This window comes from Oculina patagonica, chromosome 12 (assembly GCF_052425735.1).
Source record: "Oculina patagonica isolate OP01 chromosome 12, crgOcupat, whole genome shotgun sequence".
In the NCBI taxonomy this organism is placed as follows: Eukaryota; Metazoa; Cnidaria; class Anthozoa; order Scleractinia; family Oculinidae; genus Oculina; species Oculina patagonica.
Genome location: NC_135769.1, coordinates 22,029,294 through 22,053,203, shown reverse-complemented (window position 1 = coordinate 22,053,203; position 23,910 = coordinate 22,029,294). Strand labels below are relative to the sequence as shown.

The 23,910-nt window shown below is 37.4% G+C and overlaps 3 protein-coding genes across 3 annotated transcripts; all 3 read right to left on the bottom strand.

Moving 5' to 3' along the window:
- Nucleotides 1-1,480: 1,480 nt before the first annotated feature.
- LOC144633705 (acid-sensing ion channel 2-like) lies at nt 1,481-9,456 on the bottom strand. Its single transcript, XM_078492565.1, has 7 exons — nt 9,359-9,456; nt 7,853-8,810; nt 6,077-6,227; nt 5,408-5,467; nt 4,342-4,492; nt 3,848-3,939; nt 1,481-3,606 (listed from the first exon to the last, which is right to left on the bottom strand). The coding sequence occupies exons 2-7, from the start codon at nt 8,771-8,773 to the stop codon at nt 3,458-3,460; spliced, it is 1,524 nt and encodes a 507-aa protein (XP_078348691.1). The 5' UTR covers nt 8,774-8,810; nt 9,359-9,456; the 3' UTR covers nt 1,481-3,457.
- A 3,175-nt stretch (nt 9,457-12,631) lies between these two features.
- Nucleotides 12,632-13,905, bottom strand: LOC144633489 (acid-sensing ion channel 1C-like). Its single transcript, XM_078492344.1, has 2 exons — nt 13,821-13,905; nt 12,632-12,780 (listed from the first exon to the last, which is right to left on the bottom strand). The coding sequence occupies exons 1-2, from the start codon at nt 13,873-13,875 to the stop codon at nt 12,632-12,634; spliced, it is 204 nt and encodes a 67-aa protein (XP_078348470.1). The 5' UTR covers nt 13,876-13,905.
- A 342-nt stretch (nt 13,906-14,247) lies between these two features.
- Nucleotides 14,248-23,724, bottom strand: LOC144633488 (acid-sensing ion channel 2-like). Its single transcript, XM_078492343.1, has 5 exons — nt 23,630-23,724; nt 21,478-22,428; nt 20,058-20,208; nt 14,632-14,691; nt 14,248-14,402 (listed from the first exon to the last, which is right to left on the bottom strand). Exons 2-5 carry the CDS (start codon nt 22,399-22,401, stop codon nt 14,248-14,250), a joined length of 1,290 nt encoding a protein of 429 aa, XP_078348469.1. The 5' UTR covers nt 22,402-22,428; nt 23,630-23,724.
- Between the last annotated feature and the right edge of the window lie 186 nt (nt 23,725-23,910).

The window sequence follows — 23,910 nt, the reverse complement described above, 5'->3', positions numbered from 1 at the left end:
TTCTGATCTGATTGTTATTTTTTATGCATAACTATTTGAAAGTGGTTCTCATCGATGAAAACAAAACGGTTTTCCATTCACTGCTTGAAGTATTTATAGACGTGAAAACATTCGCTTAATCAAATTACATTCTGCACGAAATATTTTGTATCCATTTGTCCCGAAACTTTGAGGAAATTGAAATCTTTGTGGACAGTACTGCATAAAAGCAGTTTATGGAATTGAATAAAAAGATAAGAACCATATTGATAAAGGAAATTTTAAAACTTTATTTTGGTTCATTTTGACGAAATTCAGGATTTTCAAAGACTGCCAGTAAACGGCTGTATGGTAGCGGGCGGAAGTCGGTTCGTTCTGAATTTTTCAATACGGTATACAAGTTACAGGTCAATAAACAGACCCTCTGTACAGTAAAAAACGTTTTGGGAACAAACCATTGTGAACTCATTTTCTATGTTGATCAGTAAAAATCCTTAGTACGACATGGGGCTTGTTATCAAGTTTGTTAGTACGTTAATACTGCAAGATGTATAACCTCAGAGAATTATTATCAGTGTGTTTTGTTTTATTAGCGGTTTATACTCCAAGGTCTTGGAATGGGAGATCAAAATTAAGGCAAGTTTCTGATATTATCTGATTGCTTGGCACAGATTAGTACGATACTTAATTGGTTAGGAAATTTAAACAAACATTAAATTGAATGAGAGTAGAAAGGGAGGGACAGGTGGGGTTGAAAGGCTAAGGAGATGGAAAGGGAGGGAGAATTAAAATCCATGCTTGGTTATATCACGCAACCTTTGACTTCTGTTGTTTTCTCACAAGAACAAAAATTAAGATGGGGTTCTACCTGAATTTGAATGGAACTTTAAGAGATTTAAAGAAGGGATTGAAGAAAAGAATGGAAACACCTTCAAACAGTTGACCCCCTCACAAGAGCACTCCGGGTTGTCAGGAGACTGTTTGGTGTCCGTCCACCAATTTTTAACTTCAAATTCAAATTTTAAAATCACATTAAATCTTCAATATTTCTTATTTGTCTACATTTTACTAATCCTTTGAGAAAACTATCGCCTCCCAGACATCCCCCAAAATCGTTCAAAAATTAACAAAATACTGCAAAACAAATATATATGGAATAAGTAAAGCTTTTTTGGATTCCTTGAAACGCGGCTGAAATGGTTTTCAGTGTTTTCCAGCCCTTATACTTTGGGTCAGTACTACTATTCTTCACCAGTTTCTATTACAGTAATGGTATAAAACAAATACCTAATCATTGGTCAATAAGTTGTGATCATTTTCTTGACAATAGTACCTGATTAGGAGTTGTATACTGTTCCATTAAAGTGTAAGGACTGGAAAATACTGAAATGCATCAGCCACCTAAAGCGTTGGAAAACTTGGTCTTCAGGTAAAACCCCGCCTTTATTAAAAGGCTGCACTTTGGTAAGTGTTACAAATTTATATTTTCTAGACGTCTAGTTCAATCGTTTATTTGTATTGTGCGAAATATATTTTTATAAATTGAGACCATTTATGTCATTAAGTAATAATGCAATCTTGAAAACATTCCAGATTTTCATTATTAAATAGAAACACGAAAAATTCAAATTTGGGAAAACAAGCCTGTCAAAATGACGTTGCCATGGTGATTTCAAGTTACTGGCACAATAACTAATCCTACCAAATTATTGCGAGATAAATTTTCGATAAACGCGCAAAGTTTGGCAGCGTTTGGTTGAATCTTGAAAAAGTTATAAGCGTCAAAAGTCAGCGAGGGCCTCAAAAGCCCCCCCCCCCCCCCCGGCCTGAATAGGTTTAAGTGACTGTTTTTGCAGTGATTTTTACTGTACTGTACCCTGCCTTTCAAGTCAAAACAGATAGCTAATTATTAAGCGCCCGATTTTAAGCTTCTCAAGCTTCTCAAGCTTCTTGTTTGCATATATAATTTTAGCTTCGAAATTACCACTCAAATTCTGTAAGACACTTAAAAAGAAATTTTGATGCCATATTTCTTATCTTTGGTCTTAGATCAATGAGTAAATATCCTAAAAATGACAATTTGACGTTATACTAAGTCGCTTTGTTCCAAGTTGTCCTAACAAAGAATCTGACTGGCGGCCATTTTGAAAACGTCCTCTCCCCCCTGACAAAGGTCACATCCAGGATGCCTATAATCTTTGAAATGTTTCTCATGATTTATAGTATTAGTGTGCCAAGTTTCATGCTTTTATCATAAAGTGCACAATACTTTCACTTATCCACCGGACTATGACTGGTATTTGAGTACTCGAGCGCTAAAAAAGGTTCATTTTATATATTTTGTATTCGGGTGACCGAAGTGCATGCTTTTTATACCGCGGAACGTTGTTGAATACGTCACTAAAAATAAGATTTTTCCCGATCATGCACATGTTAACTATATCGTTATACTTAACTTGCTTTCAAAAAACTATTTCGAAAACCTGCGCATTAAAAGAAACTAAAGTACATATTTTAAATCACTGAGTTATCAACACAAGGGAGCTTTGCCACGGTCTGTAGTTATGGTGGCTCACAATACTTCGTATCATATTGCATCATGCAGCAAGCCAGTCCAATAATGATACTGGCAAAGGGCGTGAAGTAAAGAGTTCATCAATGAAAACAATCAGCCGGTAAAAAAGGTAAAAAGGAGGTCAATCTTTCTTTTTTTGACTAATTATATAATTGACAATTGAAAATATTTATCAAGTTTCTATTGAAGGTAATCGTTTCAACATGATATGGACTATCATGTAAGTTGTGCGTCATCCGTGACATAGCTTCGTTCCCTTTGTCATTGATCTGCCAACAAATATTCGATAATACACAAATACTGAAGCAACGATAAATTGTCGTTTTGCTCTACACTGAAATTCAACAAACGCCATCATGCAAGATGTGTGCCATCCATGACAAAACTCCCTCGTCAGTCTACCATATAATACTATACAATAACACATAAATACAAGTAGTCCGGGGGATACTCCCTATAATGGCCTATACGGGGAGGTTCCGCCCGAAAGGGGTACCTTTTTCAGGCGTCTGGTATATAAAAGGGTAAGTATTTCACAAGTTTAGGTATACGAAAGGGTATGGAAATTTGTCATTTAGGTTTTTCAAAGAGCCTTTATTTAAAATGTTTCGAACAGACGCACTTTATGGCTGTATTATTTCTACTTATTAAGCGTTATATGAAATGACAAGAAAACGTCGTGTTCTAAGTCTATGCTATGTCTTTCAGGTAGAAGAAAGGGCCGCCTTTTTTCAGTAAAAGGTATACGAAAGGTCTACAATTTCTGTCAAAATGGTATATAAAAGGGTAAGGGGTTAGAGCTCGGGGCGGAGCCTCCCCGTACAAAACGTTTTTGAGTACCCCTCCCCCCCCCCCCCCCCCGGGACAAGTAGCAATAAAATTGTCGTTTAGCATCAGAGTTCGTTAATAATAACTGTCATTGGGTACGGTGTTTACATCCGTTGCACGCTTCTTTATCTTGGACATAATAACTTCCCATAGAAAGTCGATGAACTCACAGATCGTCAGTAAACTGCATCCAAGAAACAAGCCCATGTTGCCACCAAGTTCACCTAAAAGAATATATAGAGAAAACGTTTGTTTTTTTTTTAATATATAGAGAGGGAAAAAAACTAATTTATCGGTGACAAGAAGTCTTTGCATTCGCAACGTTAGCCATTTCTTCTGCCAGTATATTGGCCGGGGATTTTTCTTTCTTTTTTTTCATTTCTTTGACATCTATCGTTGTATGTCGGTAACGCACAAATTGAGACCAAGTAACAGTATATATACAGTACTGTTTATCTTACTCACCGAAAAGGCTTTCTGGTCCATAGCTTGGAAATTCTTCTCGCTTTTCGTATGCCAGGTGTTGAAATCCCACTTGAAGAAATACGTAGTTCTCTCTACATAGTGTGTACAAGCAAAGGTAAAAAAAAGTAAATCAAGTTCATATTTAAATATAAGTCGCGAGTAGAGAACATTGTTCAAACTACCCATCACACTGTTACTTGATATGAATGATTTGAACACTGGACAACGCGAATAGATACAAAGGTAGATACAAAGGCGACACACAACAAATCCATCCGCCCCACCCACCCAGCCCACAAAGCAAAAAAAAAAACTATAAAATACCTTTCAATGCTCAAAGACATTGTTTTTAGTGAGACACTTCCATAAATCTATATCAGATGTGTTTAAACAGCTACAATGTAGTATAGTTTGGTTTGCCATTAAGTTTTCGTATAATTATTGATCTAAAATAAGTATTTATTTAAATAATTACTCTTTATGAAACCACTTACTGCATGTAGCTGGCACTGAGGTTAGTTTTAAAGATATTACGCAACAGTTTCATTATCGAAATATCTGGGAATTTGGAATACGAAACACGTGATTCATACTCCAGTTCTGAGCACGCGTTGTTACATGGGCAGTCTGTCCGTTTGACGGCTTCTGAAAGTTTTAAACAAAAAAACGCACTAAAGTAATTATAATACGTGTACGCGACTTTATACAGACCTGTAACACTTATCATGTGACTTTATTCAGAGTATTTATTTATTCAAGGAAGGAGGGAGGGTTGCCGTTCAGACAAGCTGATAACCACCAAATTTAATGAATTCTCCCAAAACTTAACCGAAAGCATTTGGAAGTCAATTTGTCGTATGTTTACCAAAACTTTGCAATTTCCATGGCAACCGTCGCGATCACGGAGAACACAAAAATCATGTGTTCCAAAATTCATAGTCTTTACTCTTCTGGTTGCATAAGTCTTTTTCCGCCTAAGTTAGCAAAACTTTATCAAATAATTGGGCATAATTATCATAGTAATTCAACGCAAATTTTAAAAAAGGGATAGTAAAAGATTTCAAAAGAAATATTAACACAAGATCAAAACATTTTCGCGTCATCCTGTCGCCATTGTCAGAAGCAAATTATTTTCAAAAGCAGTGTAAGGTGGCGCATTATTTCTGGGAGCGGAGGTACTCTTTTTTTAAATCAACTTTTGGATATGTCAATCTTAACCCTATCCAGACCGGGCTTTTTTGGATCGGGGGGCGGAATCCGCGTGCGTGTTTAGAAACGCTACTTTGATAAATCCAAGATGGCGAAAATAAGAGAAGTGCGAGAAAAACTCGGCTGTGACTCACTCTTCTCTGTGCGTTTCTTTCGTGTTTTTCAGTAAAAATTCCTCGTCCTTCTACAACTAACTAATACACGCGAGCACATTTACTGTTTCTTAGTATTAAATAATTTTTGTAGTATATATAATTTTCAGAATCGCCGTAGCATAGCAATAACATTCGATCAATCAACACACAAACACACATAAAACAAAAGATAATGGGAACACATTTTCTTTCTTACTTCTAGCCCTCTCCATGCATTTAAAGTCTTGAAAAGAACACACAGGCAACTGCCTCACACCTACACGTATACGATTACAGAAAATAAATCATATATACTATGAACTGCAAATAGTTTATATCTTTTTATGATCTAAATTATTAATTTTAATTAAAATTTTGATAAGATATTCCATTTAATTTTTTCGGGGAGGAGTGGGTAGGGGTTGGTAGAACGGGTGGAGGAGGGTGTGGACATGCAGGAACAATTCCTTAATTGAAAAAGTAATACACCTGTAAGTGACCTATTAACCAACTACTGACAAACTACCGGTATCCCTTTAAGCCGTTTTTGGAGAGAAAGGGAGTCAGTGAGGACAAGGGTTCTAATAACGCAGAGGGGGTTGTAATATATATAAGTAACTGTTGACAAAATGCAAATGAATCTTTTGCCGTAGTCTCCAAATTCGATGTATAAGAAAATCTTTTTCTGCTAAGATGTCAGTAAACCCCATCTTTCCTGGTGAAGGGGCGTGAAAGTCTAATGTCTTTGAATGAGGTAGCAGTTACCATGACTACTAGTCGCAACATGACTGGCATTCTACTGTCTAGCAATTCATTCGTCGTGAATGCAGCTTGTCAAAACGGTATACATGTAATGACTATCCTATTTGAAAGAACAAACTCTCACCTGGAAAACCGGCCCAATTGCATCCACAAATATCTGATGTCATATTTGCGTAACATTGATACACACAAGCGTCCTTCGTATAATTGCCAATTCCCGGGATTTGGTTCTGAATGCTGCAGTTTGTTTTAAATGGCGCTTCAAGTCTTACGTGCTAAAAATAATTACAAAGAATGGGTAAGTTGAGAACAATCCAAGTTTTGGAATTATGCAAAATGCTGAGATTGGGTATAATCCAACGCTAAGATTGGGTGTAATATAGCTATTGAGAAAGATATTATTAGCTATTGTTATAATAAAACGTTAAACGACAGCAGAATGCTCATTTTTGAGTCTAATGCTTGCGTGCGCTTTGCGCATGCGCATTAGACTCTTTGTTATATGAAAAAAGCTGTTAGCAATCCCAAGGGAATGGTTCGGGATCGATAATCGTTCGCTGTAATGTAGAAAACAATGATCAACTGCAAGAACGGACTCCGTACGGACACGCACGATTAGTTTCAATTAAAAACAGCCAATCAGCGACACGTGTTCCCACGCATAATTAAAAGTTCTTTCTCAAGTCACGATAATTCAACACTTGAACAGGACGAAATAATTTTCCAGTTAAGACATTTGTAAGCTTTTTGTGAAAATAAATCTTCGTTTTCAGTTCAGTTAAGCACTTGTGTTTTCGTCTTGCTTAAAAAGCAAGACGTCTTTGAGAAAAAATATTTCGACGGCGACTCGCGTTTATTTACACAATGCGACCAAATATTTATTTTGTTTTAAAAAATAGAAAACTTTACCTCGTATTTTGTATTTAAGTCATTCGAATTTTGACCAATTTTTTCTTTACAGTGCAAACAAAAACCTTCAAAAATAAAAGATGTACATGGATAAATGTAAATCAAGTTACGCGACTAAATCAAAATGCGTTTGTTTGGCCGCTTTGCAGTATTACACTGTCCCGGCCTTTGCCATACACTGAAATCGAATTTCATGCTTTTACGACTCTCAGAGATCTTAAGTTCTTCTTACAGCTAGAAAAATCATAAAATGGTTACATTGATATGGAAGTGATGATTCGCGAAATTTGTACATCATGATAAACAGTCTTCGCTCCTGTGTATGGTAGCTCGATAATAATTGCCTAGTTTCCAGCGTTCAAAAGGTCATCATTATATTGACGTGAGCATTTAGACCCGTTTTTAGGAAAATCTGTCACTAAGTGCTTACAGTACAGTGGAGTAACAGTCACTATTTCAAGTGCTTTTATTGCAAAATCTGTTTCAAGAGTCATCATCAAAATGGTGAAAAATTTGAAAGAAAACGATGTGAAGTTCTTCAACCCTTGTTGTAATGAACATGCTTTTTGTAAATCGTCACGCAATCTTGTCCAAATGTTTAATCGTTTCTGCTTTTACGGACAATACGGAAGAAGTAACATCAACTCCTGTTCATACTTTAAATTTTGTGAAGCATATAACATTTATGACTGTTTCGTTTTCATCCATAATCATCCACGATGCCCCTAGCTTGCTATAAGCATTTTAAATTAAACTCCCGAACACAAACCTCTAACCAATTTTAACCGGCTTACGAAAACCGCGCAATCTGTATCACTATGCCATACGGCATTAGACTCATGTCACCCTTGGTGACCTATTTTTCAAAGCTGTTCGAGCGTTTACCTGTCATAAGCTAACGTTTGCGTCGGGCCAAAAAACTGATTCCGCGGGAGCTTATCCTGGTTTCTACTCCCCCTGGATGGGATACGACATTGACAAAGCAACTAACCTGTCTCAACTTGACCGCAACCGACGCATGAGTACCAGGAAAGATGTTAAATCCATTATTTCGGTTAACATAAGTCTTTTGATCGTGCACAATCACTTGTAATCCGGTTGAATAATCACTCCAAGTGCTCTCATTTGTTTGAACATTGAGAAGGATACTTAGGCCGAGTTCAGGACCTTCCATTTCCGAGTAGAACAGCCTGGAGTTATTATCACCAGAGTTGAATGTGTAACAAATGCCTTTGTCTGTAAGGATGGGAACAAAGTCTTTTTCAGAGCATTCTATTTCAAAAAAGAAAACACAATAAAGAAAAAACATGCCAGCGATGTCGTGTCCGTATTTTTCAAGAAATTGTTCAGCGTTAAACACGCGCTCCGATGTGCGGTTCAGAACGTTTATGATGTTCTGTCGCGTTGTAATATTACAGTTATCTACCAGGCCATAACCAAACGGGTGATAAGCACATAGCAATGCTTGTCCACACGTGCGATTTTCACGAACTGCACGTGTTTCACTGCATCCACTTATGTTCAGTCCCAGTTTTTCAAAGTTTTCATCATCGTCGGCCATGTCTATCTTGGATTTCATAAACCTGTTTAAATTGCAGATTGTCACAGCGGGAAACTTCAAGCCATCAGTTGGTGTTTCTTGTGTAATTACTGTTTTTATTGGTCGCGACATGAATTTTTCCAAGCTCGTTGTTGCGTTATACATATAGGCAGTGGCAGCAGCGCAAAGAAATATCAACCATGTAACTCGCCTAGGAATGGAAAGCCCACTTTGGACGACGTATCTTAAACCATGAAGGGTAGTGTTTGAGGCAAAACATTTCCATTTAGAAGAGAATGATGATTTTTCAGCCTCCACTTTTCCATTTGAAGAATCGGTAGAAAAGTTAATCGGTTGTACTTGTGTAACCATGGCAGTAGCACATGCAAGCACTCACAAGCAGTTGTCTCTGCAAGTAGAGAGAAAGAAGAAGCTTGTTTGAAATGTAGCTGTTTTGCTAAATAGTCCATTCGCTATCATAAGATTAATAAATTAAAAGTCGTCTCTAGCATATTTTAAAGAAGGATAGGAGATGCCAAGGAGGTGTTGTAAGATTTTTAATTTTTAATTAATTTGTCATTTTGTTTTAGTTTTTTTTTTAATAGTTATACTAACCTGATTCATTTGACTGAGCGATGTAATTTCAACTACCGTAACCTTAAACATTAAACTTTAGCTGTTGTTAGCAATCGTTTCAAACTAATCTCTTCACCTTTTTACGTGGTTTGTTCAAAAAAGTTTCTTTAGAGGTGGTGAACATTATTTTAAAGTCCTTTCTTTTCATAAAAACAGTTATGAAATTAACCTTTTCGACTTGGTAAGTCAGTATATATAAGTATTTACAATACATCTTTTTTTAGCTTTTTGGCCGTCAAAAATACAAAGGAAAAGATTACTACCCGATATGCGAAGCCAAATTGGAAATAATTCTAAGGAAATATGAGTTCAAAATATTACCTTGTAATGAATGGCAGATTTCTCCTTCTGGTCAGTCGCAGTAAAAATGTCTCGTTCTTTTCGAGTACGAAAGAAAAACTCAACACCTAAGTGATTTTTCTTGTGTATTTAAATATACGTTTTAACATCTGCAACTTTCCCGTGAATTGTATTTTGCTTTTAAATAATTAATTCCAATGCAATTTCTGATTAAAATGAAAATTTTTTAAGTGTTTCTTTTCCAAACAACTATTGTCCTTATAATTTTACATTTCTTTACCTGCCCAGCTTGAACAGATTTTATTACCTTGAGGGCAAACATCATAACGGCCATAAAAGGAATGTTTCCCTTTATTTACATTACTATTAAAATATATACAAACTACAATATATAAGCAGAATCATTGAAAACACAAATTAAAAATGCCTATTTTACGAAATTCATGTCTGGGCGAATAATTTTCAAACTTAAAGGACATGCATTTCTCAGATACATCTTTTCAAAAAAACATTCTATTTGACGATGTAAATCTCAAAGTAATTAAATATGTCTGTTATTGTAAGCTCTCAGTGTTATATTCTTTTATTACGAAGTCATTTAAACTGTAAAATAACTTCAAATCTGCATTACAATGTAAACTTTTGTTTTAGATACGAACCAGGTGCCTTATAGATTTGTCAACTCGAAGGTTCTATTTAATTTGATCCAATGCAAAAAAACTTCAATGATTTGGTCAGTTTTTGCACCTATGGCATTCCTATCCCGAAATTTGGCGATCAGAGAAACGCCACAGCAGCTCTCATTCATCCGCCATTCTCATCAAATCTTAAGGTAATGAGTCAGCAAAATTTGACTTGCTAAATATGAAATTTGTTTTCTCGCAAAGGAAAATTGAGTGATGGAATAAAAACATTGAAATATTTAAGAAAAACTGTTTGGCTTATGTTCTTCAAAATTTGTATAAACAAGTAACCAAGGCAGGTACGCTCAATAATATAATAAGCAGGAGGTTAAATTATATATTCCAGCTTTTGTTTTTACTGTTTGACACAAAGTCAAAGTCATCGATGATTCCGTTCCAAAAACTTTTAAAAAGGCCACACGTAAAAAAAGATATAAGAACACAAAAGCAAAATCATGTTTCAGTTCGGTTAGTTAAACGGCGAGACTCGCCTTTCTTGGCGCTAATCTCGTTTTTTAGCGCTGTTCCCCAACTAACCGAACGCCTGGAACAGGCTAAGATAGTAAAATAAAGAAAAACTGCCGCTATAAGAAGTTGGAAAAAATGTATTAAAGGAGAAAGGACATCTCGTTGCCATGTCACGCTGTTGACTAGCGAACGCAATCTCATTTAATTTCGGCTTTCGCGTTAATTTTTTGGCGCTCCAGCCGGGCAAATTTCATTTTTACGGCCATTTTTTTTTTAATAAAAAACCCGATAATAACAATGTCTTTGTTTTATTTTACTTATATTTTTTCGCTTGAAGTTAAGAGCATGTGCAATATAGATGTCCTTAACTTTATAACAAGTGTTTTGGAAATAATGAGCTCAAAGGTAAAATCCAAAAATCAAGCGTGTAAAATGAGAGCCATGGCATATAGTGTCAACATTTCTGTAACCTAGTGAATTTGCTAAGTGTTAATATGTAGATTTAGCCAAGCCTAAAAGAGGAGCTCCACACATATTTTCTTGGACTTAAAATTTTGTGAACTTTTTTCACATTGAAAATACTGTTATTTTAGTTATTTAACATTTACTACTCAAGAGAGATCCATAACAAAAATAATTCGTCAAATCCAATCGCAGAATTCACGCTCAAAGAATTCTGTCATTACCCTAGACAAAAAGTAACATTTGAGCCCGCGAGTCAATGGAAAACTTTTTTCGCATTTCACTTTATCTCAATGAGTTCTTTCAGAATCATGTACTTTTTGTGCCATAACAGAGAAATGAAAATTTGACTTAGGCACTGTGACGTCATTTTCCCGCCAAAAACCGTTAAATTCAAAAAACAAAAATCATACGATTGTTTGGGATAAAAAGTTCTATCATTGTGCAAAGTTTGAGCTCTATCGGATAAAACAGCAAAAAGTTATTCCGTGGGTGCAGCTTCGAGCGCTCTCAGGGCTGGCCCGGCGTGGATAATATTCTCGAAAGTATTATTCTCGAGTGGCTCAAGTCTGATAATTTGTGATACTTACGCTTTTTAGTTTAGTTTTGTATACAGCTGTTTAAATGAATTGAAGCTGCACAATGATTCGTTTGCTTTAACAATGCGCTCCGCATTGCAACTTTTCTTTTTTCTTAGAGCAACTGTTTTCCCTCTCTCTTCGATCAACTTTTTGCATTCTGAACATTTTCTAGACCTAAAATCTCCTAAGATTGTCCAAACGTTTTTCAAAGCTCATTTGAACGTTTCCAAACATTTTCTAAAAGAAGTACGAAGTTTGCCGAAGATGAAACATATACTTAGTAACATACATCTGAGAATCGTTTTGAGAAATTTTAAATAACTTGTGGACAGCCCTGAATACGCTGTTATTATAACTTCACTGAGGATGCTATTTTTCCTAATCTTACAAATGACAATTATTGTTTTTTTATGCACTTTATTTGAAACACATAACACTACATTACAAAAAAAATTACTTAAATTAATTACACTTTTCCACACAAATTGCACTACATTTCAAATAGACTACATCAAACTACGTACCTTATACTGCTTTACAATTTTTGTTACTTTGCCCTTCTAGAGAGAACAAAGCACATGAAATTTATAACGTTACGAAAATGTGATCCGCAAATCCTCAAAATGTAAAACCCCTTTTTCATTTATTTAAAATATCGAGCGCGATGTCACGATACAATAGTAAAAGGGGCTCACAATACTTCGGACCTCCTGAACTTGCACATGTTAATCATATCATTATTAAAACTTGATCTGCAATTCCTCAAAAAAGTAAAGGACCTATTTTCTTCTAGCTGAATTATCAAAACAAGAGATCAATGCCAAGATATAATAGTTAAAAGGACTGACGATACCTCCTGATCTTGCATCATCCGTCGTTTAATGGACAAAACATTGATTTTGTTACCAATATTTCTAAGTTTATATTGTACGTATTGAGAACCATTTTTATTTTTACATAAATTTTAAGCTCTACACTGAAATTGAACAAACGCCACCGTATCATCCATGACAAAGCTCCCTCATCACTCTACCAACTAATACTATACGATAACACATAAATACAAGTAGCATTATATTGTCGTTTAGCATTAGAGTTCTTTAATAGTAACTGACATTGGGTACGGTGTTTACATCCGTGGAACGCTTCTTTATTTTAGACATAAGAACTTCCCATAGAAAGTCTATGAACTCACAGATCGTCAGTAAACTGCATCCAAGAAACAAGCCCATGTTGCCACCAAGTTCACCTGAAAAAAAAAAAAAATAGACACAACTTTTGTCGTAAAGATATAAGGCTAAAACCCAATTTAGCAGCAACAGGAAGCTTGTGCATTTGCAACGTTATTATTTTTTTGCCAAAGGATTGGGTATTCGTAACTTTTGATCTCTTACAAGAAGCAGCAAAACTAGCCTTTCTTGGCATTTAGCGTTCGAGTTTGTTCGTCGGGACCTACAGAAGGGGACCATATACATGGAATTGGTAAGTAGAGGATTCACCACAAGGGAATTCATGGTGCTGGAAAAATAACCCAGGAATTTCCTTCCGAGTGTTAGCCTTAGAAGAAAATCGGGGACCTGGCAAAGAATGTTTTTCTTTTACCTCGGTGGGTTTAGAACCACGGCTCTGGTATTAGAGGTCAAAGAATTTTTCTTTGCTTCGTATATATGGTCTCCGATTTCCATGCTAAGGCTAGCGTTCAGAGAAGTAGTTTTACAGCACTTTAAATTCCCTTAGTGTAAATTCTCTTCTTTCCAAACTTATAGTACCAGTCCTTGGTGCCACAACATTGCATTTGCAACTGTACACTTAACATACACGAAATTAATCAATTCACGGATTTCGGGTTTAGTATGCTTTATAATTGTGGTGGATAATATGAAATCTCCAGATCGGTAGCTGGAAGTCGATATTCGGTACTCGATTCTCGGTACTCGGTACTCGGTACTAGGTACTCGGTACACGGCTGTTGGTAGTTGGTAAACGGCAGTGGGACCACTAGTCGGTCGTTGATACTTTATCGCGATAGCCGAAATGTTCATCCGTCGATGTCGAGTGTGTTTGTGTCAAAATTATGGCTATCGATCTTGAATCTTAACTTTTTTTGCCCTTTATTATTGCGTCAACAGTTGTGTTGAAGGCAAGCTAGTCCTTCTTTCCCAACAGTTGCACGTTCTTGATTTATGTCATGGTATCGTACGCGTTTTGTAATTAACTCTTAATCGTTTCATGAAGCGCATGTACAGTGCACATTTATGCCGATCTAATAGTTCTGTGTATCTTACTCACCAAAAAGGCTCCCTGCTCCATAGCCAGGAAATTCTTGGTGCTTTTCGTATCCCATATGCTGAAAACCCACCTGAAGAAATACGTTGTTCTCTCTATATAGTGTGTGCAGGCGAAGGAATAGAAAAGCAAAATTAAAATGACTTTATTTTTTAAAGATAATTTGCAAGTGGAAAAACTGAGCCAACAGCCTACCATCACAAAGACAGATCAAATCAAAACACAATAAATCTCCCACGTCCAACCCCTAAAAAGAGGAATACTTAAAAATCGAGGACATTGTCATAAAATTAGTTAGAGAAATCCATAAATCTGTACAAGTATTTGAACAGCTACAATGTAGTAGAGTTTTCTTTTTTTATTAATGTTTTCACATATGAAATTACGGTGTACATTTATTTTAAATAATTACTTTTTTTACGAAAGTCACTTACTGCATGTAGCTGGCACTGACGTTAGTTCTAAAGACATTGCGCAATAGTTTGATTATCGAAGTATCCGGGAATTTGGAATACGAAACTCGTGATTCATACTCCAATTCTGAGCACGCGTTGTTGCATGGGCAGTCTGTCAGGTTGACGGCTTCTGAAAGTTAAAAAATATCACTGAATTATGTAAAATTCGGCGACGTGATATCACTTATCACTTTAACACAATATTCAGCTATTTTGGTTATTTCATGAATTGGGACTTTTGAGGAGTTTTTGCAGTATATAGACCTTTTCAATGCCGGATCACTGCAATAAGTTTTTTTTTTTTTCATCAATACACACGCAAGTTGTAAAAATGATAATGGTAACATTTTTTTCCTTACTTCTAGCCTTCTTCGTGCATCTTTGGTCTTGAAAAGAACACACAGGCAACTGCTTCACACCTACACGTACACAAGTACAGAAATAAATCATATATAATATGAACCTCAAAAATATCGTTTTGACTAAATCTTCAATGTTGATTAATTCTGTTAAGATAGTGAACTCTATTTTTTTTTGGGGGGGGGGAGGGGTGTATAGGGAGTAGAGGAGCGGCATAATTCAATGCATGAGAATGCAATTAGTAACTTAACAACTAGCTGCTGACAAACTACTAGTTTTACTTTGCGTATAAATGTTCATATTCCTTTTTAATTCCTTAATTCCTCCTATCTTTCTGTTAGGATATTGTACATTATTGAAAATCATTATCATTATCATCATCATCATTATCATTATTATTTTATAAAGTAACCTATATTTCTCTGGGGGAGGGGAGAGTGGTAGCAACCAGGATTAGTAGGATTACTTACTACCAAGTAAGGGTGCTTACGGTAAGCGGCGCTTATTCGGAACTGGGCGCTTATTTGATATTTTGAGAAACAACCAAATGTTCAATACAAAACTTTGATAAATATTAAAAATAACTAACAATAACAGAAACTGTAATAGTAACAAATTGTTAAAAGTTCAGTTACTTTTTAAATACTTGCTCATTTTAGCAGTAGATATATGCATGTACGGTACAGTGAATGTTCATGAGTTTATCTACGGAAACTCAGGGGTGGATCCAGGAATTTTAGATGAGTGATTTGCACCAACTTAACTAAGGAGGGCGGGGGGGGGGGGGGGGGGGATGGGTTGGGGCATACTTCCTCAAGAAAATTTGAAATTTAGTGTCCTCAGAATTCAATTTTGCTGTATATTTCTGAGAGTACTTAAAGCCATACAGACAAATTAACAGCACCTTCACAGAAAGCATGATTCTGTACAAAAAAATCATTCCTGTATCTTAACCCTTTACAGCCCAAGTTATTTTGGAACTCAATTTAGTACTAAATCTTAGGTCCCCAAAAATGTAACATATGTCACGCATATGTCACAACAGAAATATGTCACGCATATGCTACAACTCAGTAAAGCCTTGCGTAAATATTTAACTTGTTGCCTATAAGTAAATCCATTAAAATAACCCGTAAAATGATTTGTACGGTTTACACTATGTATAAATAAATTCTCATTTGTAAAACTCCCTGAGAAGTCCACGACAGTCGGACGACACGCGTAGGAGAATAAATCAGTTGTTCAAATACCGTTCGCAAAGTGCTGTGTACTAGTTTAGTTTCCAAAAAATATCTTCTAAAGTCGATACTGGAGGAAGCCACATGAAAAACGGAGCTGGTAAAATTTTTGTTGCTCCGGGCCAAAGAGAAAATTCGCCAATGCAAACACACAGAATCACTGCTAAATTATGCAACTAACATTTCCCGCTGGCGGACGTCGAAAATGTCAGACTGTCGGATATAATACTTCTACAATTTGTCTGAGAAGTTTATTCGTATTTCGCCCGCAATGGACCTCAAAAGAAACATACGGTAAAGATATTGCACCATCAAGATATTTAGAGTATGCTACCCAGGGGAATTTTTTCAGCGGCCAGCTCTACACAAAATGACAGTTTCGAATATTCAACTGACGCTGGGAAGTCAAATAGCTTACCTGGTTTCCAGATTTCCACACATTCTCTATGAACTTGAACTTGTCCTGGTCCGAATATGTTCTGACTTCCTTGAAAACCAAGCCAACATCGTGCTGAGCCAATCCTCTTTCAAACCATGAGGGGACGCAAGTGGCGTCAACTGTAAGTTCCTGATTTCTTAGGAGGATTAGTTTGCGGTTACCGAAAGTGTTATTATCTGTCAGAAGCATTTAAATTATCTTCTCATCAGTTGTGTTATATTACATGGATCAATTTCCATTCTGGCGGCAGAATAAATTATAATGTTCGCGGCGAATTCTGCTTTGGCGGCAATTAGGGAAAGACAGAAGAAGCTCATCTAGAAAGGAAAGATTTCCTGATACTTTGGTGTCGCGTAAACGTTTCGACCTTTTAAGATTTAGGGTTGTTTTTGCCTTATGCAAGATGATCATTTCTATGTTCTATCGATCGATCATTCATGTGGATTTACCAAGAGAAAATTACGGTGAGTTTGCAGCCGCGAGTTGCGGTGACGCTGGTGCCTTCCACGCAGAAAGTCGTTCAAAATCCTGAATATGTTACGACCTATTGCAAATGGTTCGTACCTTTCAGTTGTGCCGTGAAAATTAATTGTCGGTTTCACGGACACTCGTTATGTAGCACTAAGGCAAGCGCTCTACTGCACGCTATCGTTCGAAATGTTGTGTTTGTTTTGGCCCGGGCTATCACGTCATGGATCAGTAATAAGGAGGTCGCCAGGTAAGTCAATCCATTAAACATTACTATTTTTAGGTCATGGTCAGTAAATTGAAGATTCCATCTTGTTGTAACATTTGGTTAGATTCTTGTTACAAAAACACAGATTTGAGCGGGCTCATTTTATTTGCGATACATTATGTTTCGCTACATTCATTTTCTATTCGTTCTCTAAAATATACAGCCGTATCGTCGAAGTTAAGATTAATTTTAAAACTGACCAGTATTAGCAACTTGACCTGCAATTCTAATTCTGCTCAATTCTATTTTATCCATCGGAGCTGGCGGGCGGCGCGCCTCATACAGTCCGATGTAACCTGCAATTCTAATACTGCAACCGCTTTAAAATATTTTCTCCATCGGAGCTGGCGGGCGGCGCGCCTCATACAGTCCGATGTAACCTGCAATTCTAATACTGCAACCGCTTTAAAATATTTTCTTCATCGGAGCTGGCGGGCGGCGCGCCTCATACAGTCCGATGTAACCTGCAATTCTAATACGGCATCGCTTTAAAATATTTTCTCCATCGGAGCTGGCGGGCGGCGCGCCTCATACAGTCCGATGTAACCTGCAATTCTAATACGGCACCGCTTTAAAATATTTTCTCCATCGGAGCTGGCGGGCGGCACGCCTCATACAGTCCGATGTAACCTGCAATTCTAATACGGCATCGCTTTAATATATATTCTCCATCGAAGCTGGCGGGCGGCGCGCCTCATACAGTCCGATGTAACCTGCAATTCTAATACTGCAACCGCTTTAAAATATTTTCTCCATCGGAGCTGGCGGGCGGCGCGCCTCATACAGTCCGATGTAACCTGCAATTCTAATACTGCACCGCTTTAAAATATTTTCTCTATCGGAGCTGGCGGGCGGCACGCCTCATACAGTCCGATGTAACCTGCAATTCTAATACTTCTCCGCCGTAAAATTGTGTCAATGTTCTTTCCTTCAACTGGTGGGTCATATAGTTTAGACCGCAACACGGAGGTACTTATCATCGAGCCACAATATATACTTTTAAGTCTGTTCTCCCAATGGAATACATAATCAAGAGTAACTAATCATTAGCTGGCAACGTTGTTTTAGGTGGTGCAGCGTCATGGAACAACTGCAAAAAATAATTTTATGTGCATGTTTCTATTGAAGACGGCTGCACACATATGCTTGCCACAACACTTGTACATTGTACAAAATGCTCTAAATGGAAACAGTGCGGCGTTATTCAGCATTGTTTTTCATTGAATGCGTTTTTCTTCTGAAGGCTTTGCTTCGATACAGCTTTAAGATTCAGTTTCGGGATTTTACGGGCCTGTTACCAGTACGAATCTAGTACGCAAAAGGCCGCTACTCTCGCAGTTCAAGAATTAAACTGTTTTGGCCTTTACAAAATTCATACCTTTCTATTATTGTCGGCCGCTCATTATGCAGCTAATTCAGTTTGGTAAGTTACTTGCGGCTATAATATGCGCTCGTCAGTTCGAAAATTCTATAGTTTTTTTGATAGGCTCGATCAGGAAAATCGAACAAGGTGTACCGATACAGCAGACCGGCTGTATTTTATTAACAGCCTTCCCGGTATTATAAAATGTGCTGTGCATTTTCGTTGTCAGTTTAAAAATTTGTTTATTTTCACGCTTTCTTCAATAATCATCTTTAAAATTGGTTCCTTGTTTCTCCGATTTTGCCGAGGTACATCGACAACATCGAAATCACAGCGCGCTGTTATCACAACATCACAAAATTATTAGTCGACGGTATTATGATTATCTTTTTCTGGTCTTCATTAGATTAAATAATGTTTTTGACAGCGAAACAGATTATGACACCTTTCGCGGCTCAAGCGAAGGAACCTGGTGTGAGGTATGTTAGGAATGCTAGGATAATATCCTAGCATTCCTCTGAGGTACTTACAGTTGACACCGCCTGCGTCCCCTCATGGGATCGCCTCGAATCATGGTTTATGAATTAAAATTCCTGAAATCCTGTCTTCCCCCGCAGCAAGTTACCATGAACTCTTGTCGGAACACGAACGAAGGACTTTCGGGGAGGGGCTTCCCTTAATATACGATTGTCACTAGTTTGCACAGTAGTTTGCGGCCTGGATAGCCAATCAAAACCGAGTTTGAGTGATTCACAAGACAATGCGAGTGTTTCTGGCCAATCGGAGAGGATTTTGAGTGATTCGTGAAAAGATCCATATACCACCCAGTCCCACCCACTGCGTACAAATTTTTTCCAGTCATGTCTACGAATGTTTTCGCGTTGATCTGGAAGTATCAACAGAGGACGAAAGCGCGCGAACGGAGACTCGTCGAATTCGCCCGGGAAGGGCTGGATTTGCTGTGAATTCGACGGAATAACGAGACGCCGCTTTTTTCTTTGTTTTATTTTATAATAAACAATAAAACAAGAAAGATAAATTAATTTATTTCTTGAACTAAATAAAGAACCTGAGAAATAAAAAAACGCAAATACTTGGAAACATTTGAGTGATTTGTGCAAATCACTTGAACTAGTCTGGATCCACCCCTGGAAACTAACAATAACAGAAACTGAAACTTATAACAATTTGGGCACTTATAAATCGGGGCGCTTATTGAAAGAGGGGCGCTTTTTGACAAAAACACATTTGAAGGGGGGCGCTTATTCGGAAGGGGGCGCTTATTTGAAGGAGGGCGCTAAAATCGAGTCATTGCGGTAGCTGGATAAATTGCCCAGCATTAGCAGCTTTTCAAAGATTCTTTCCACGAACAAAACAACCTACTTGTAGTTCCATTTAAAGGACGAATGTCCCCAAAGATAAAAAAAATTGAATTTCCGCGAGATGGCTTAAATAATCAAATTCGCTCTCCTTTTTCATATGGGAAGCTCTTAGTAAGGACAGCGTTACTATTCTTACTAAAGGCTACCCATAGGAAAAAGGAGAGAAATTTTGATTTTTAAGCCTTGCCGCGCTATGTTTCATTTTTGTGGACATTCACCTTCAAAACGGTATATTGACTGCTTCTATTTGAAAGAACAAAATATCACCTGGAAAACCAGCATAATGGCATCCACAAAAATCTGACGTCACATTTGCGTAACACTGAAACACACAAGCGTCCTTCGTATAATTACCAAATCCCAGTATTTCATCATGGCTGCTGCAGTTTGTTTTAAAGGGTGCTTGAAGTCTTATGTGCTAAAAAAGATTTGAAAAGAATGGGTAAGTTGTGAACACCCCACCTCATCTTACCTATATTGTTGAACGTTATACCACAGTAGGATGCAGGAATCATTATGGTTTCAAAAAACCCAAATTTGTCACTATAAAAGGGGGACATATTTTTGGGAAACTGGATAAGAGTTTGCTTGCGTTGTGATGTTACAAGGTTTGCACGAAAGTCGTTTACCAGTCGATCATACAACACAAAAAGCGTGGTTTTGAGCCTTTAAACACAGTATTTCCTTCCTCGTTTGATAAACCCTCTATCTGCCATTATTACTAGTAATACGTGACTCGCAGGGCCTCGCGAAGCTCTGGGTTGGGGAGGGAGGGGGGGGGGGTCTTATAAATAAGGAGTGATAATCGGTTTTAACCGGTGATTTGTTATTGTTGCCTAGTAACGGACATGGCCGCGACACCCTCGTTCCCAGGGTCTACTCCGCTTTGAAAATGGCGGCTCTTTCTGGTTCGTATAAAAGAGGTATAAAGCGTTGGGAAGCGCAGGCTATTTTCAAAATCATCGACAAATTATTGGATATTCGCATTTTGGACATTTATTTCAGGGCATTAAAAAAAAGAAGAACGAACGGCAGGAGAATTCGAACCCTCCGCCCGCGCGCTTCTGATGGCCATGAAAGGTTTTATATAGCCTGAATAGGCGTTGAGGGAGTATTATGTGGAAATCAGTGGTATTTTAATCCGAAAAGAAAAACGAAAAAAATGAAAGGCTCAGGATTCGAACCCACAAATAAAAAGTAAAAAAAAAAAGAAGAAAAAAAAAACTTTAGCCGGATTCGAACCCCTGCCCTCAGTCCCGAAGATCTGATTTGAAGTTCGACGCTCACACCATTAGGCCACCAGCGCGCGGCCGTGTGACGTCATTTCCGCCATACACCAAGCTCACAAATATGACCGTAAACTCCACACGAGATTTCATCCCGCCTGAGCCCTTTGAGGGACAAAATTATACACCCTGCTACGCTCGGCCTTCGGCCTCGCTTCGCGAGGAATTATAATTTTCACTGTATCTATTGATGTGCAAACCCTGTGGCGTCATCAGATCAAAGTGGCTGTGTAAGCACATGTCTCCTATGATCGCTTGTTGCTGTGAAGGTCGACAGAGAAATATAAAGGTGGAATGGAAATAATTGGCAAAAGCATCAGCAATATACTTTAGAGCTTTTTAACGCCACTTTTTCATTTCGTTTTATACGCACTTTAAAGATTATTGACAAAGTTACTCACCTCCCTTAACTTGACCGCAACCAACGCATGAGTACCAGGAAGGATGTTAAATCCATTATGACGGTTTACAAAAGTCTTTTGATCGTGCACAATTACTTGTAATCCAGTTGAATACTCGCTTAGAGTGCTCTCATTTCTTTCAACACTGAGAAGGATAGTAAGGCCGAGCTCGGGACCTTCAAACTCCGAGTGAAACAACCTGGAGTTATTATTACCAGAGTTGAATGTATAACAAACGCCTTTACTTGTAAGAGTGGGAACAAAGTCTTTTTCAGAGCATATTTCTTCGTCTTCAGAAAAGCGGCAATAAAGAAAAAACAAGCCAGCCAGGTCATGTCCATATTTGGCAAGAAATTGTTCTTCGTTAAACACGCGCTCCGAAGTGTGGTTGAGAACGTTAATTATGTTCTGTCGTGTTGAAGTATTACAGTTATCTACCAATCCATAACCAAGCGGGTGATATGCACACAGCAGTGCTTGGCCACACGTGAGATTTCCACGAACTGCACGTGTTTCACTGCATCCACTTATGTTCAGTCCCAGTTTTTCAAAGTTTTCATCATCGTCGGCCATGTCTATCTTGGTTTTCATAAACTTGTTTAAATTGCAGATTGTCACAGCGGGAAACTTCAAGCCTTTGATTGGCGTTTCTTGTGAAATTACTGTTTTTATTGGACGCGACATGAATTTTTCAAAGCTCGTGCTTGCATAATAAAAATAGGAACTGGCCGCAGCGCAGAGCAGTATAAACCATACAACTCGCCTAGGAATGGAAAACCCGTTTTGGACGACGTATCTCAAACCATGGAGAGTGGTGTCTGAGGCAAAATTTTTCCATTTCGAAGAAAATGATGATTTTTCAGACTCCACTTTTTCGTTAGAAGAATCGGTAGAAGAGTTAATCGAGTTTACTTGTTTCATCATGGTAGAAACACATTCCAGGAGCTTTCTCTGCAAGAAAAAAAGAAAAAAAAAAACATTTTAAACTTTGAAGTATCGCTTTTGTAAGTGATGAGACAGCGAAAGCAACAGTTTCAGGGAAACAAGTGATTTCGGAAAAATCACGAAAAAGACTGTGCTTGTTTTTTCCTGCCTGTGCCCCTCAAAATTGCCTACGGGGTGTATGCATGGTAAAGCGACCATTGTTTTCATTGTTCACAAAACTCAAAATATTTTACAGCAAATTTTATTAACTAGAAGAATGATTTAATTGACTGGAGGAATTTCGTTTAAATTAGTTTACATTTACCCTAGAACCAGCTGCAGACTCGTATTTTTTTTTACTTTTTAGAGTGAAATGGTTGCTCAAAACATGGACCTGAGGCTGTCCTAATAAGGCGCGGTAAACATGACAATGATACTTCTGTAAATAAAAATATGGTTGTTTTTGCATAGGTAACAAGCCTCTACGCAAAAAATGATTGGGGAGTCAAAAAAAATATATTTTCAACTTTGCTTTACTTTTTTCAAAGAATTGCTTTTATTATAAAAACGATTCCGTAACAGGAGTTCCTTGCAATAACAATATTGTGGGAAATTACAAATTATTGTAGAATAGAGTCGAGGCTTGCGTAACGCTTTTAGCCTTAGTTTGCTTCAATCAATTATCGTTGGCCGGACTTGCAGTTTCTTTTGATCTGGGTTATATATTTTGCTCTTGTGATTATGTATTGCAAAGCAACCATATTTGGTCGCAAAATTAACGACGTATTGTCTGCAAAAAAAACGACTGCAATTTTTGCATAGAAAAATGACTATTGGGCAACAAAAAAAAGTCTTATTTTGCGCTATCAAAGACGGGTAAAATATAAATTCACTTTGTAGTCGACGTTGTCGTCAGTGTCACCGTCGTGGTTTCGTAAGGTCCCTAATATCATGGTCCCGTCAACGGCAGAAATTGTCGGACACATTAGCCTTCTAGTTACAGTTCAATCTTTCTTTCAGTCTTACTACTGAACTTGCAAAAATTATAATACATGTACAGTGGATGCCTGATTTTCCGATTTCCAAGGGAGAGAAATCGGGGATAAAATTGCAACTTTCAAATTTCAGAGGTTCATGTTACTGGTAGGATCGGAAAAAAGTCGAGGATTCAAAAATTCGGGAATCCACTGAAATCCAAGCAGTAACCTTCAAAAACAATTTTACCCACCTTCTTAATCGACGAATATAACTTACGGTATTTTAAGGGAGCATTGTCTGAAAGTAATCGAATCAGTGAAGGACGGAGACAAACGTCTTCCTTAAAATGCGTCGCTGGCGAAATTGTATGTTTGTACGAGATACGTTTTCGTACGCACAAGTCTCACGGCAACTTCTAATTAAGAACACTAGGCCAAGAGAGGCCTTTTTCAATTTTAATATTTAAAGCCATTTGGCTTTCAAAGGACATTAAATCCATTTTGTCATCCAAACAACCATTGTTTGGCACTT

Coding starts and splice junctions, on each gene's coding strand:
- LOC144633705 (XM_078492565.1), bottom strand. CDS start 8,773: ATGGTTACACAAGTACAACCGATTAACTTTTCTACCGATTCTTCAAAT. Junction 6,228..7,852: donor TTGCGGTCAAGTTGAGACAG/GTTAGTTGCTTT, acceptor AATTATTTTTAG/CACGTAAGACTTGAAGCGCC. Junction 3,940..4,341: donor CTCAGTGCCAGCTACATGCA/GTAAGTGGTTTC, acceptor CACACTATGTAG/AGAGAACTACGTATTTCTTC.
- LOC144633489 (XM_078492344.1), bottom strand. CDS start 13,875: ATGGGATACGAAAAGCACCAAGAATTTCCTGGCTATGGAGCAGGGAGC. Junction 12,781..13,820: donor TGGAGCAGGGAGCCTTTTTG/GTGAGTAAGATA, acceptor TTTTTTTTTCAG/GTGAACTTGGTGGCAACATG.
- LOC144633488 (XM_078492343.1), bottom strand. CDS start 22,401: ATGATGAAACAAGTAAACTCGATTAACTCTTCTACCGATTCTTCTAAC. Junction 20,209..21,477: donor TTGCGGTCAAGTTAAGGGAG/GTGAGTAACTTT, acceptor AATCTTTTTTAG/CACATAAGACTTCAAGCACC. Junction 14,692..20,057: donor CCATTATGCTGGTTTTCCAG/GTGATATTTTGT, acceptor GTGTACGTGTAG/GTGTGAAGCAGTTGCCTGTG.